Source organism: Mustela nigripes, chromosome 5 (genome assembly GCF_022355385.1).
Source record: "Mustela nigripes isolate SB6536 chromosome 5, MUSNIG.SB6536, whole genome shotgun sequence".
NCBI classification, from domain to species: Eukaryota; Metazoa; Chordata; class Mammalia; order Carnivora; family Mustelidae; genus Mustela; species Mustela nigripes.
The window spans coordinates 26,308,798-26,322,995 of NC_081561.1; the positions used below are offsets into that span (position 1 = coordinate 26,308,798).

Below are 14,198 nucleotides of genomic sequence, written 5' to 3' on the forward strand. Positions count from 1 at the left end.
AAGAAGATGTGATATATGGTGGAATACTATGTAGCCATCTGAAAAATAAAATTAAAGAAAAGAAATCTTGCCATTTGTAATGACGTGGAATCTTGCCATTTGTAATGACGTGGATGGAAATAGAGGGTATTATGCTAAGCAAAATAAGTCAATCAGAGAAAGACAATTATCATATCTGATATGAGGAATTTGAGAGGCAGGGAAGGGGGTCATGGGTGGTAGGGAGGGAAAAGATGAAACAAGATGGGACTGGGGACTCTTAAAAAAATTAAATTTAGGGGCGCCTGGGTGGCTCAGTGGGTTAAGCCGCTGCCTTCGGCTCAGGTCATGATCTCAGGGTCCTGGGATCTAGTCTCTGCTCAGCAGGGAGCCTGCTTCCTCCTCTCTCTCTCTCTCTGCCTGCCTCTCTGCCTACTTGTGATCTCTCTCTGTCAAATAAATAAATAAAATCTTAAAAAAAATTAAAAAATTAAATTTAAATTTAAAAAAAATTTGTATTTTTTTATTAACATATAATGTATTATTAGCCCCAGGATGTTTTTCAACATTTCTTTGGCTATTTGGGGGTCTTTTCTTGTGCTATATCAATTTTAGAATTTTTTTTTTCCAGCTCTGTGAAAGGTGATGATGATATTTTGATAGGGATTGCTTTGAATGTGTAGGTTGCTTTGAATGTGTAGGTTGCTTTGAGTAGCAAAGAAATAGTCAACAAAACTAAAAGGTAGCTTATGGAATAGGAGAAAATATTTGCAAATGACTTATCAGGTAAAAGGCTATGGAGGAGGCAAGATGGCAGAAGTATAGGGGACCTCATTTCATCTGGTCCCTTGAATTTAGTTAGATAACTATAAATCATTCTGAACAGCCATGAATTCAACCTCAGATGTAAGAAAAGAATACCCGCAGTGCTACAAGAAGAAAAGCGATCACTTTTTGTCAGGTAGAAGGTGCAGAGAAGTGATTCTGAGGGGATATATCAGAAGATAAACAGCGGTAGAAGGGAGTCTCAGTAAGCACCGCTACTGGAAAGCGATAGAGCCCTGCAAGGTGAAATTGGAACACTTAGAAATCTGCTCCAGTGAAAGCTGTCCCTGCTTGAAAGGTGCTCAAGTGGTGAAACAGGGCAGAATTATAGCTGGGACAGTGTGATTTTAGGATTCCTAGACTCACAGAAATAATGGGGGTGCCTGAGCTGGTAGAGTTCCCAAGCATTGGAGCAGGAAAACTTGTTATGGTCAGTGAGCCCAGGAGGGGGCTCTCAGCTTGGTTCACCATAAACCATGAGCTGTGGCCCAATCAGGTGACCACTCTCCGTGTGGGAACCCTGCAAAGGACAGGAATGTGGGGACCCTCCGCCTTCCCCTGAGAGGGGTGAAGCAGGTGCACATACAACCTTCGGATACCTCTCAGTGTGTCCTGTAAAAGCCAGGAAAGCAGCAACCTTCCCCCAGGAGGGTTGGAGAGGGCACAGTTTTGGGCAACTGTTTTCCATGCCAGGGCCCTAAAACATGCAGAAGCCCAGGACCCTCTGCCTTTCCCTAGTGGCATAGGTGTGGGTGTTCACTGCAGGAATCTGAGAAGTTTAGCACACACAAAAGTGAAGACTTTTTTTTCTTTCTTTCTTTTTTTTTTTTTTAATCCCTGAGGGTTTACTGAAGAGAGGGGACTGCGATCTTTTGGCTCTGGGGAGGGAGATTGAGGTGTGGCCTTTTTTCTTTTTTCTTTTTTTTTTTTTTGATCCTATAAGGAAAGGTGGAAAGCCTTCAGGGAACAAGAACCACACAGAGCAACCAAAAATTGTTTACACTGAGACTGGGCCCCCTTGCAAGGGGCGGTGCAACTCCACCCAGGCAGACACCTGAGAATCAGCACAGCAGACCCCTTCCCCAGAAGAACAACTGGAAGAACAGGTGAACAGCAAGTTTACCGACCACACAGGACTGTAAAATTCCAGGGTTACAGGGAAATAGTATCTAGAATTCAAGGTTTTTTCTCATTATTTATTTATATTTCAGTTTAAAAAATTTCCATTTCTTTTTTCCCTTTTCAAGTAGTTTCTTATTTTATCAGCTCTTTATTATTTTTTCTGCCCCACACTCCTTGAGACATCCCCTGTTTTTTTTTTTAATTTAAATTAAATTAGCCAAGGTATATGCTCTTTATTTTTAACTTTATTTTTAACTTTTTTCAACTAACATCTTTTACATTTACATTTTATAGATATATTTTTCGTGTTTGACTTCCTTTGACTCTATTCAATTTTATTTTTGTACATATATAACTTTTGCTTTCTTTACAATTTTGGGATTTAGTGTCTTCTAAAACACAGACCAAAAAATACACTCAGTGCCAAGTGGATCACCCTGTTTTGTCCATTCTGTGAGATTATACTCTCTCTTCCCCTTGCCCGCCCTTTTTATTTCCCTTTTTTCTTTTTCTTCTTTTCTTTTCTAGTTTCTGACCTCTTTGACTTGTCTAGTGTGCATTTTGCTTGGGTTGTGGTTGATATTTTTGATAGTGCTCACTCATTCATCCACTCTTCTCTGGAAAAAATGACTAGAAGGAGGAATTCACAACAAAGGAAAGAACAAGAGGTAATAATCTCTGCCACAGATCTAATCTATATGAATATAAGTAAAATGTCAGAGCTGGAATTCAGGATAACAATTATAAACTTACTAGCTGGGCTTGAAAAAGCATAAAAGACACTGGAGAATCTCTTAGTGCAGGAATGAGATCTAATAAGGCCAAATTTAAAATGTTCTACCTGAGACGCAGGTTAAATTGGATGCTCTAAAGGCTAGGCTAAATGAGGCAGAGTAAGTGACACAGAACACAAGTTGATAAGAAAGAAGCTGAGGAAAAGAGACAAAAGCAACTTATGGACCATGAGGAGAGACTTTGAGAGATCATTGATGCCATGAAATGAAACAATATCAGAATTATTGGGAGGTATGGGGCACCTGAGTGGCGCAGTGGGTTAAAAGCCTCTGCCTTCGGCTCAGGTCATGATTCCATGGTTCTGGGATCGAGCCCCGCATCGGGCTCTCTGCTCAGAATCTACAGAAACAGGGACACTTTAATGGCATTAAATTCACATCTTTCAATAGTTACTCTGAATGGAAATGGGCCAAAGGCTCCAGTCAAAAGACATAGGGTATCAGATTGGCTAAAAAGCAAGACCCATCCATATTCTTTCTACAGGAGATTCACTTTACACCTAAAGATATATCCAGACTGAAAGTGAGGTGGTGGAGAACAATTATCAGGCAAATGGGCCTCAAAAGAGAGCTGGGGGAGCAATACTCATATCAGACAAATTAGATTTTAAATCAAAGACTGTAGTAAGTGATGAAGAGGGATGCTATATCATACTTAAAGTGCCTACCCAACAAGAAGATCTAATAATTATAAATATGCTCTTAGTTTGGGAGCATCCAACTATATCAAATGATTAGTAACCAAAATGAAGAAATACATTGATAATAATACATTAATAGTAGGAGACTTCAACACGCACTCACAGCAATGTACGGATCATCTAAGCAGAAGATCAACAAAGAAACAAGGTTTTTAATGACACACTGGACCAGATGGACTTCATCTCTTATATACAGAGCATTCCATCCTAAAGCAACAAAATACACATTCTTCTCTAGTACACATGGAACATTCTCTGGAATAGATCATGTACTGTGTCACAAATCAGGTTTCAACCAATACCAAAAGATCGAGATTATTGCCTATGTATTTTCAGACCACAATACTTTGAAACTTGAATTGAATCATAAGAGGAAATTTGGAAGGAACTCACACTTGGAGGTTAAAGAGCATCCTATTAAAGAATGAATGGGTAACCAGGAAATTAAAAAAGAATAAAAAATTCATGGAAACAAATGAAAATGAAAACACAACTGTGCAAAACCTTTGGGATCCAGCAAAGGCATTCCTAAGAGGGAAGTACATTGCAATACAATCCCTCAAAAAATTAGAAAAATCACAAGTACACAAGCTAATCTTACACCTAAAGGAGCTGGAGAAAGAACAGCAAATAAAGCCTAAGCAATAGGAGTGAGGAAATAAAGGAGCAGAAATAAACAAAATAGAAACCAAAGGAGCAGTAGAAGAGATCAACGAAGCTATGAGCTGGTTTGTCTCCCCATCTGATTTCTCCCCCTTCGTTTCTCCCTTCCTTCTCCTAATGTCCTCCATGCTATTCCTTATGTTCACAAGTAAGTGAAATATAATAATTGACTTTCTCTGCCTGACTTATTTCACTCAGCATAATCTCCAGTCCTGACCATGTTGATACAAAAGTTGGGTATTCATCCTTTCTGATAGAGGCATAATATCCATTGTATATATGGACCACATCTTCTTTATCCATTTTTCTGTTGAAAGGCATCTCAGCTCTTTTCACAGTTTAGCTATTGTGGACACTGCTGCTATGAACATTGGGGTGCATATAGCCCTTATTTTCACTACATCTGTATCTTTAGGGTAAATACCCAGTAGTGCAATTGCTGTGTCATAGGATAGCTTCATTTTTAATTTTTTGAGGAACCTCCACACTGTTTTTCAAAGTAGTTGCACCAACTTGCATTCCCACCAACAGTGTAAGAGGGCTCCCCTTTCTCCACATCCTCTCCCACACTTGTTGTTTACTGTCTTGTTAATTTTGGTTATTATAACAGGTGTAAGGCGGTATCTCAATGTGGTTTTGATTATTGTTGCAGAGTTATAATTGGAATAGGATGGCTGTGAATTTGAAATTTTTATTATTTATTATTTATTATTTTTATTTATTTTTAAATTTAATTTAATTTTTTCAGTGTTTCAAGACTCATTGTTTATGCACCACACACAGTGCTCCATGCAATACATGCCCTCCCTTAATACCCACCACCATGCTGACCCAAACCCCCACCCCCTTCCCTTCCAAAACCCTCAGTTTGTTTCTCGGTGTCCACAGTTTCGCATGGTTTGTCTTCCCCACCCTGATTCCCCCCAATTGACTTTTCCTTTTCTTCTCCTAACATCCTCCATGTTATTCCTTATGCTCCACAAGTAAGTGAAACCATATGATAATTGATTTTCTGTGCTTGACTTATTTCACTCAGCATAATCTCCTTCAGACCCAGCCATGTTGATACAAAAGTTGGGTATTCATCCTTTCTGAGTTTATTATTTTTTAAATCACTTGTCATAACATAACCAGTGACCTTCAGCCACATATTTGTCAAACAGATACATGACATGTGACCCTGAAGCCAACAGAAGAACAGAGAATGAGTGAACCTGCTGGAAACCAGAGCTGGTTTCTGTGATGACCTGGATGACATATCTGTGCTAGTAATCCTGTACTGCCGAGACACAACAGGGAGAAATAACTGGGCATGTGAATAGGGAATATTCTGACAGGAGCAAGTATAAGATGAAGTGGGAAAAGACTGAAAGACACCTTTCTGGCTGAGTGGGAGAGATTTCCTGGGGCCCAGCAACAGCTGGGGTGTCAGTGTATTTGGGCATGGCTGGCAGCTGGGAGAAGGCCAGTTCCACTGCTTGCTCTTCAGTAAGGTTGTCTGTGGCCCAGATCCATGTGTGCTGTGTAAATGCCAATTTACCAAAAGTTGGTTAGAAGCTGAGAGTGGGCAGTGGGAGGATTCTAGGGATTCTAGTCTACCTTGGGGGTTAGTGACTCTAAAAGGGAGCTTCAGGGCTAAAAATCTGTTGTTAAAACCCTGTTTTTGTCACATGCAAGTCTAGCCTAGGCAAGTCATGTATCTTCTTCCCTGCAGTATCTTCATCTACAAGGAGAGAAAAAAATATACCTACCGTCATGCCTGTGATCGAATTGCATAAGGTGGACATAAGTGGTTTGAAAAGTACAAAACAATAATATCTGTGTTGTTGGAAAAAGCTTTGGTAACTGATCTTTCTTTTAGATCACAAATTAAATGGAACAACATCCTAATGCAGCTAGAAATCAACATCACATATGCCACAATTTTGGCATTCCAAAAACAAGAGTCTACACATGTACAAGAGTATATGTTTTGGAAGCACAAAAACAAAAAAGAATGGGAATCTTAAACTTTCTTTTTTTTTTTTTAAAGTTAGATGGTGAGAGACTACAGTACTACATAAGGTGTCTCAGACAGCAAGATTTCCATAGTGCAAGATGATTTGAAGAACCAAAATATGTTGTTTTTTAAAGTGTTTTTTTTTTCTGTGATGGTTCACTCTATGTGGTCCCAGTTATTTACTAAAAGTTCTCTTATATGCATGATTCTTTGTTTCTTGGAAGTTAGAATAGGGCAACTGAATCTGCACTGTATTGTTTATGTCTAGCTGACATAAAGAAAAATCATAGATACACAAAGGAGAAGAGAAAAGTCAACAGTGTCAGTGTAGTTCCAGTCACACAGGAAATGGAGGGGACATTTGGGGATGTGTTTTTCATCTTAATAATTTTGGAAATGGGGATTTGAATCATCATACATAAGCTTTAAAGGCCTCAAAAACTACAGCTGATTCTCTGATTACCAAACAAAGCTCAGGTTGCCAAATATTTTACATTATAGAATTGTTCTTCACCTGCTATTTCACTTACCTGTATACAGATGCCAGTTAAGTGTTATTTGGATAGCACACACATTTTAGACGGAGATGGTTGGCAATAATGTAGGCAATGAAACTACTACTTTTATTTAAAACAAACATTTCTTTATTTAGAAAATATGTAAGTTGGTTTTCATTATGTACTTACTGACCTCAAACATTCAAATTAGATCAAGCTTAAGAAGAAAAAAAAGTAACATTTCCCATGCAGCTTTAATCACAAAATTATTCTGATATATTTTCAGGTAATTTTTTCAAACACTGATTGGTTTCATGCACTCATTTTCAGGGCCCAGAACTCTGTCTGCTTCGTGTATTTTTGCTCCTCAGTCTATGCAGGTACCCCAAGCACTTACTTCTTTTTTTAAAGATTTTATTTTTTTATTTGAGAGACAGAGAGCTTGCACAGAAGTGAGGGGAGGAGCAGAGGGAGAGAGAGGAGGAAGAATCTCAAACAGAGATTCCCCACTGAAGGCAGAGCCTGATGGGACTCCATCTCAGGACCCTGAGATCATGAACTGAGCCGAAACCAAAAGTCAGACACTCAACTGACTGAGCCACCAGGTAGCCCACCGAGCACTTACTTTTTAAAAAAAATTCTAATTAAATTTTATTCCTTGCTTTTGAATATCACAATGTATATTACAGAATTCTATTTATGTACAGTAAAATTATTGTAGCATATTTATATGATATTTTAAATGATGTTTAAAAAGTCTAACAAATATGACTATATGATTTTAGTTTCAGAGTTTTTTTATTACCTTTTTCTCAATATCTTTTTATTTAATTTTTTAAAAATTTATTTTCAATGTAACAGTATTGATTGTTTTTGCACCACACCCAGTGCTCCATGCAAGCACTTACTTTTAATGATACCTGGCCTATAATGACTTTTAGATTATTGGCCATATCTCAGACCTGTCTAAGTGATTTTTGCCTTTTATATACTTTCCACTGCCTCAAGAAAGAGAAAAATACAAGATACTTTTTTTTTTTAAAGATACTTATGTTTGTTTATTATTTCAGGGACTTTCTTTCTATAATTTGTTCAATTTATTTTCTTACTATTGATAATGGGGTCTTAAAGAATATGGACCCAAATTCCTCTCTATATGAACTACTATTCAAAAAGGACTAACAGTGTGGCAGGAAAGATTTAAGGTATTTAACTACATCTTTAGCTAAACCAAAAATGGAAAATATTTAATGGCAAATTCTGCCTTGAAAGTGAGAAATTAAAAACCACAGTCTAGGTTTTTAAAATTAAGTATATCATCTTCCTATTGGAATTTCATTTCTTACTGTTCAAGTAAGAAAAGGATATCTTTGTTTTATTATTGTGGCACTAAAAATATTTAATATTGATGTTTAATCTTGATTTTACATAGCTGTTTTCTCTGTTGAAGTGAAATTGGTATGTGGGCAAACTGTTTAATTCATATTTGTGGGCAAGAGCTCTGTGGCCTTACAAAACACATGCTCCACTGGTGCAGACACAGTGAGTAGGCAGGAGACTGGCTGATGGAAGGAGGCATATGATCCCCCTGCTGAAGAGGGGCTCCACTGTCTCCTGAAGATCACGAGGTCATGGGCCTCTCCCAACCCAGTAGTCTCCTTACTGCCCCTCTTACATCTTTGTTTCTCAGAGTATAGATTAGAGGGTTGAGGCTAGGCGTGACTACAGTATAAAAGAGGGCAATGAACTTGCCTTGATCTTGAGACTTTCCTGATGGTGGCTGCAGATATATGCAGATGACAGGAATGAAAAAGAGGGACACAACCATAAGATGGGCTCCACATGTCCTAAAAGCTCTCTGAAGTCCGGCGGTTGACTGCATCCTCAGCACAGCCCGGGCAATGGCACTATATGAGCTGAGAATGAGGATGAGTGGTGTGAGAACAAAAATGGAGCTCGTGATCAGGAGGGTCAGTTCATTCACATGGGTATCAGCACATGATAGTCGCAGCAGTGCTGGAACTTCACAGAAGAAATGGTCCACTTGGCGATGTCCACCTAAGGGCACCCAGAAGGTAAAGGAAGAATGAAGTGCTGAGTTGGTAAAGCCACTGACCCAGGAAGCCACAGCCAACAGGTGGCAGAAACGAGGATTCATGAGGACAGCGTAATGCAAGGGTCTACAGACAGCTGCATAACGGTCATAGGACATCACCACCAGGAGGACACACTCTGTGGTTCCCAGTGCAAGGACAAAGTAAAGTTGAATCATGCAACCGGTGTAAGAGATGGTCTTTTCTGGGCCCCAGAGGTTGACCAGCAACTGAGGGATGGAGCTGGTGGTGTAGCAGAGATCCAGAAAAGAGAGGTTTGAGAGGAAGAAGTACATGGGCGTGTGGAGATGAGCGTCCAGGTACGACAAGATAATGATAAACAGGTTGCCCACCAATGTCATTAAGTAGAATATCAAGATGACCACAAAGAGCGCTACCTCCAGATGAGGCCAGTTGGAAAAACCCAGTAGAACAAAGTAGCCTTCAAAACTTGTGTTTTTTCCCATCATTATTCATTTCTTATTACCTGAGGAAAGAAATACATACATTCCAAAAAGGTAAAGTAATGCTCCAAGAATCACAGGGACATGTGAAAAAGAAAGAGAAGCCAGTTTGAAAGGCCTGCCACTCTTCAACTCTGGGACAATTTGGGCATTAAAAAGGAACTGTGATACTAATTAATTAAAAAAAAAGAATCCACAAGCTCATAGTGATATATAAAATATGTATAAATAAAAAATTAATTACTGAGGAGAAAAATTATTCCTGTCAGTAGGATCTTAATAATATGTATGAAAAGAATGGTAGAGTTAAAAAGATTAATAAATGTTAAAAACTAGTGAATGAAAATGTCCTGAGAAACAGAATATTTCCAAGGTCTATAACACTAATTACTTGTTAATTACAAAATGAAAAATAGTAAACTTCACGGTAGAAAATGGCATTGGACATCACCAGAGTCAAGACTACTCAATGTTAATATCACCAGTGTTGAGACAAGCCAACATCATGTGCCTAGCGACATGATGCTCTGAGCAGGACATAATTTCACTTTGATGACATTCCTGCCAAAAATGCACAGCTTGATTCTAATCACAAACATGCATAAGACAAACTCAGATTGAGTCAGGTTGGACAGAGTAGCTCCCCTGTACTCTTCAAAACATTAAGTTAAATGAATACAAATAAAGGCTGAGGAACTGGTTCAGATGAAAGGAAACCAAAGAGACATGTTATTTATGTGGACCTGGACTGGAAAAACAGGCATTAACAACATTATTGAGAGCAATGGAGAAAAAAGACTATGAGCTGTGAATTAGATAATAATATTGTATCCACACTATATTTTCTGTTTTCTCAACTCTAAAGTGATTATGTAAAATAAAGTCCCTGTTCTTAGGAAATAAACACTGACTAAGCAGGACATCTCCTACTTGTTCTCAAATGGTCCAGAAAAGCGATTATGATAGCTAGGTAGGTAGGTAGGTAGAAGGACAGAAAACATCTTTTTAGGTATAATTCAGACTATTGTAGGAACTAGCTAACAGGTCAATGTTAGTTCTTTGTACCACTTTTGCAATTCTGCTGTAAATTTGAAATTTAACCATAATAAAAAATTACAGAAAGCAAATATAAAGTAAAAATTTTCACTTTTACATTTTATCCAGATATTTACCATATTATGGAAAAATAGCCTCTCAACTGTCAAATACTCATTCCCATCCCAGGGTGACATCTAAGTAAATAGTGACTTGAAAAATTCCTAACAGAGCAAACAGAAGGAAATTTCCATGGAACAAATAATCTATTTTTTTTTTTATGAATAGCTTTAGTTTTCATGTCAATATTTTCAGTCTATTTCTATTGATCTTATTAAAAAAAACTGGAATAATTTTAATCCCAATAATTTCACATGGACAAAAAATCATGATAAACAATATCAGATTTATTACTGACTTCATACTGTTTTCTGTAGACCCCCTTATCTGTAGGGGGTACATTCCAAGGCCCCCAGTGGATTCCTAAAACCACAGATAATACCAAGACGTGTATATATACTACATTTTTCCCACATAAAGGAAATGATAAAGTTTAATTTTTAAATTAGGCACAATAGAGGTTAACAATGTCTAGTAATAGAACAATTATAACAAGGTACTGTTGAAAGAGTTATGTGAGTGTGGGGTCTCTCTCTAATACCTTATGGTCCTCACCCTTCTTCTCCTTGTGATGTTGGGAGATGATGAAATGTCCACCTGAGCAGATGAAATGACACGACTGATACATGTATGAGAAGTAGCTTTGGGCTGCTATTGACCTTATGATGAAGCCTTATTAGGATCACCTGATTCTGTAGGCCATGGTTGATCATAGTATTACTGAAACTACAAAAAGTGAAGCCTCAGATGATGGGACTACTGTACATAGGGTGAAAAGTCTAGAGCTTCAGTTAAATGTTCTGGTAGAAAGAACCTTATCTTCTTATTGCTTGCTTGCACTAAGAGCTTACTTCTAAGCTGAAAACTAAGGTACCAATAGAGATATAAAGGAGACACATAGACACACATCAACTCATGATATTAACAAAGCTGGAATATTGAGTTCCTGTGAACAGATCTGTGACATGGAGTAGGGAGAAAGCTAGAATGCTTCACAGAGGACGTGTAAATGGAACTGAATTTGAAAAGGGATTTTTAGGAAAAGGAAACTACAGAGTCTTTGAAAGAGCAAAGGAGGAAGAGCATGAGGCTGGAGGGAAACAGAAAGTACCCTGACCATAGGGCTTAAAGCTGGATCTGTGTCTGTCACAGGCCTGAGGAAGGTGTCCACATTATTCCCTCCTGTCCAGGACAATAGCTGAGGCAGGATTTGAATTCTGGCCATAATTTATAATTTCTACATATAACTTTATTCTCCAACTTCAAGAAGCACTCTGCACATTTGTTGAAAAATTATTGAAATACATACTGTGCCTAGTGAATCTTTATGTTTCCTTTTTGTCAAAAAAAGTAAGTACATTTTACGAGCAGTTCTCTTTTTTTGAGCTTTTATATTTTGAGTTCATTCTTCATTTTACTTTTAAAACACTACTATAGTTGAATATTAAAACAAAAAGAATAGCAAGTAGTGAGCTATGATTATAGTCCTTCACTCATTCACTACTGCCCATAAAATGCCTTCGGTGTTATTCACTGGCCCCATCAGAGGTCTGACACTGTGCACCACCCCTGGGACATCCTTATATGCTTCCCCATTGTAATGGTGCCGTCTTTCCTGATTTGGATCAAAGTCCACCAGTTCTACCTGGTCCGTTTCATCAGTCTCTTCTACTTACTGCCTCTCAGGTAGGAGATTTTCCAGCAAAGAGAGTTTATCAGGAGAGAGAAAGCCATTCTCAGGAAAGTTTACCTTAAATTCGATGATGAGGTGACCCTTCTCATATGGTCTACGATAAATTGGCATGCCTTCATTTAGCACACACTTGATATCTCCATGCTTGACAATTTGACCTGGATGAGAGGTGATGGCAATGGTTCAGTTGTCAAAAGTAGACACTGGCTTTTGAAAACCGCACAGTGCTTCAACCAGCTGTATGTCCACACACATGAAAAGGTCTTCTCCTTGCTGAGTGAAAATAGCATTGTCCTTCTGATCTAAAACAATGATAATATCTCCTGGTTCCAGTCCTGGTTCTTGGTCTCCTTCACCATGGAATGTTATCTTTATTAGGGTACGGAGTCCACCCCTCAGAGAACACTCTCAATAATGCAAGTCACACAGCAAGGTTTATTTCCAGCTAGCTGGGGTCCAAGTATCTGCCCCGCGCAGCGGGTTTCAACAAGGACCCCGAGCACTCAAAGCCAAGGGTTTATATAGCATTTTCAAGGCACTTTTTCATAGCTACACACATCTCTTGCACCCCACTTTGACAGTTTAACTTTGTTTAACCTTTTGTCATCCCGGCGTCACCCTGGTGGTTAAGTGAGATTTAGTTTTAGAAGAAATTTAACTTTATTTACATTTCCTTCTGCCTCAGCCTCCCTCAGTTTTATGGTGGGGAGGGAGACCTTAGGCCTTGAGGAACTGAGCAGTTTGTCTCTGGAAATTGGGCCATTGAAGAGATGGCTTTTCTGTTGTAAATCACCAGGACATTTGCAAACCAAGGGAGACTCCAGTCTTGCAGGATTGTGTTCTCTGCAAGTTAACTATTTGTTTTCTTTAACATCTGGTCCCTGTGGCGCCATCGCCTGACCGCCCTGGTGGTATATGATTAAGTTGTTTCTTAGGTTTTAGCTACTTTCTCGTATCTCAAGTTACTAGCCTGTGTGGGCTGGTTAGGGATGCTCAGTGAAATGGCTTCCCGGCCTTCAGGATGGCCATGCTTATGCTGACCCACTCTTTCAGTGCAAGGTGCTGGCTTTTGCTTTGCCAAGATGGCTGTAGTTACATCAGGGCTAGACTCGAGGTTGGTACAGCCTTGTTTTTCTTGGCCTCCACCCCTGGAGCTGGTTTCTGGGACTTGTTTTTAAGTCCCCTGGGAGAAGGGGAGCAGGAACAGTAAAATAGGTCCTTACATCTTCTGGCCATCTTTCATGCCTTTGTCAATATGAACTTCTAGAATCTTCTCTCTAACTATCTTCCTTCCATTGCAGCTTTTACATCTATCTTTAGGTCTGATCCGATCCCCATGGCCCTGGCACTCCATGCACACAGATTGAATGTGCTGAACCATTCCAGGTCCTATCTGATGAATTCTTATTTGCATTTCAGTACATCGGCAATTGGGACAACATTCGACTGCTCCTTTCTTACTACCTCAACTTTCACATTTATCGCATATCACGTTCTTTTGCAGAGCCAGTTTTCTTGTTGCACCATTATATAAATCGTCTAAGGTTACTGAGGGCTGATACAGGACATTTTTACCTCTCCTTTCACTCTGCATTCTTCCTCCTCCAAAAAACATATCAAAGATGTCCATGGGGGAGCCAAAGTCACCACTGGGTCTACCTTCTTTAACTGCCTGTTCACCTCCTTTGTCATGTAATTCCCTTTTCTTTGCATCAGAGAGTAATTCCTAAGCCTGAGATGTCTGTTTAAACTTCTCTCCTTCATTTGGTTTCTTACCAGGGTGGTACTTCAAGGTCAGTTTCCTGTGGGCCTTTTTCAATTCTTCTTGGGTGGCATTGGGTTTGATGCCCAAACATCATAGTAAGTGGTTTCTTTCACCATTTCCTACAGCCAGTGAGAGGGCTGATACTGTGGGGGAGCGGGAAGGAGCATGTTGCTGAGCGAGTTGCTGGGCACAGCTTGGGCAGCCACTGCTCCTCTGCTCCACCGAGCATTCTGGAAAGTTCCCTTTATGAACAGTTCTATCTCTTAGGTGATTCTTTTTTTCTTGTGGGCTTTCAGTCCTTCTTAGGAGAGACTTGATGTTCCCTTTGTTCTGTAGTTAGGATGACAAGGCTCTGCCTTACTCAGCTTTGCTGTGTCCCTTCCCTCCTTCCACAGCTGATTATCCCTCACACTTACTAATAAGCTACAGCAAAACTAAAAAAGAGGAA

At 39.2% G+C, this 14,198-nt stretch overlaps 1 protein-coding gene and 1 pseudogene across 1 annotated transcript; both read right to left on the reverse strand.

The window, feature by feature from the left end:
* Window positions 1-8,201: 8,201 nt before the first annotated feature.
* LOC132018553 (olfactory receptor 2J3-like) lies at window positions 8,202-9,150 on the reverse strand. The gene is given in 2 exon segments (XM_059401513.1): window positions 8,202-9,132; window positions 9,134-9,150. Coding segments are annotated over 2 exon segments (948 nt in total).
* A 2,668-nt stretch (window positions 9,151-11,818) lies between these two features.
* On the reverse strand, window positions 11,819-13,866 carry LOC132018554 (dnaJ homolog subfamily A member 1-like; annotated as a pseudogene).
* Between the last annotated feature and the right edge of the window lie 332 nt (window positions 13,867-14,198).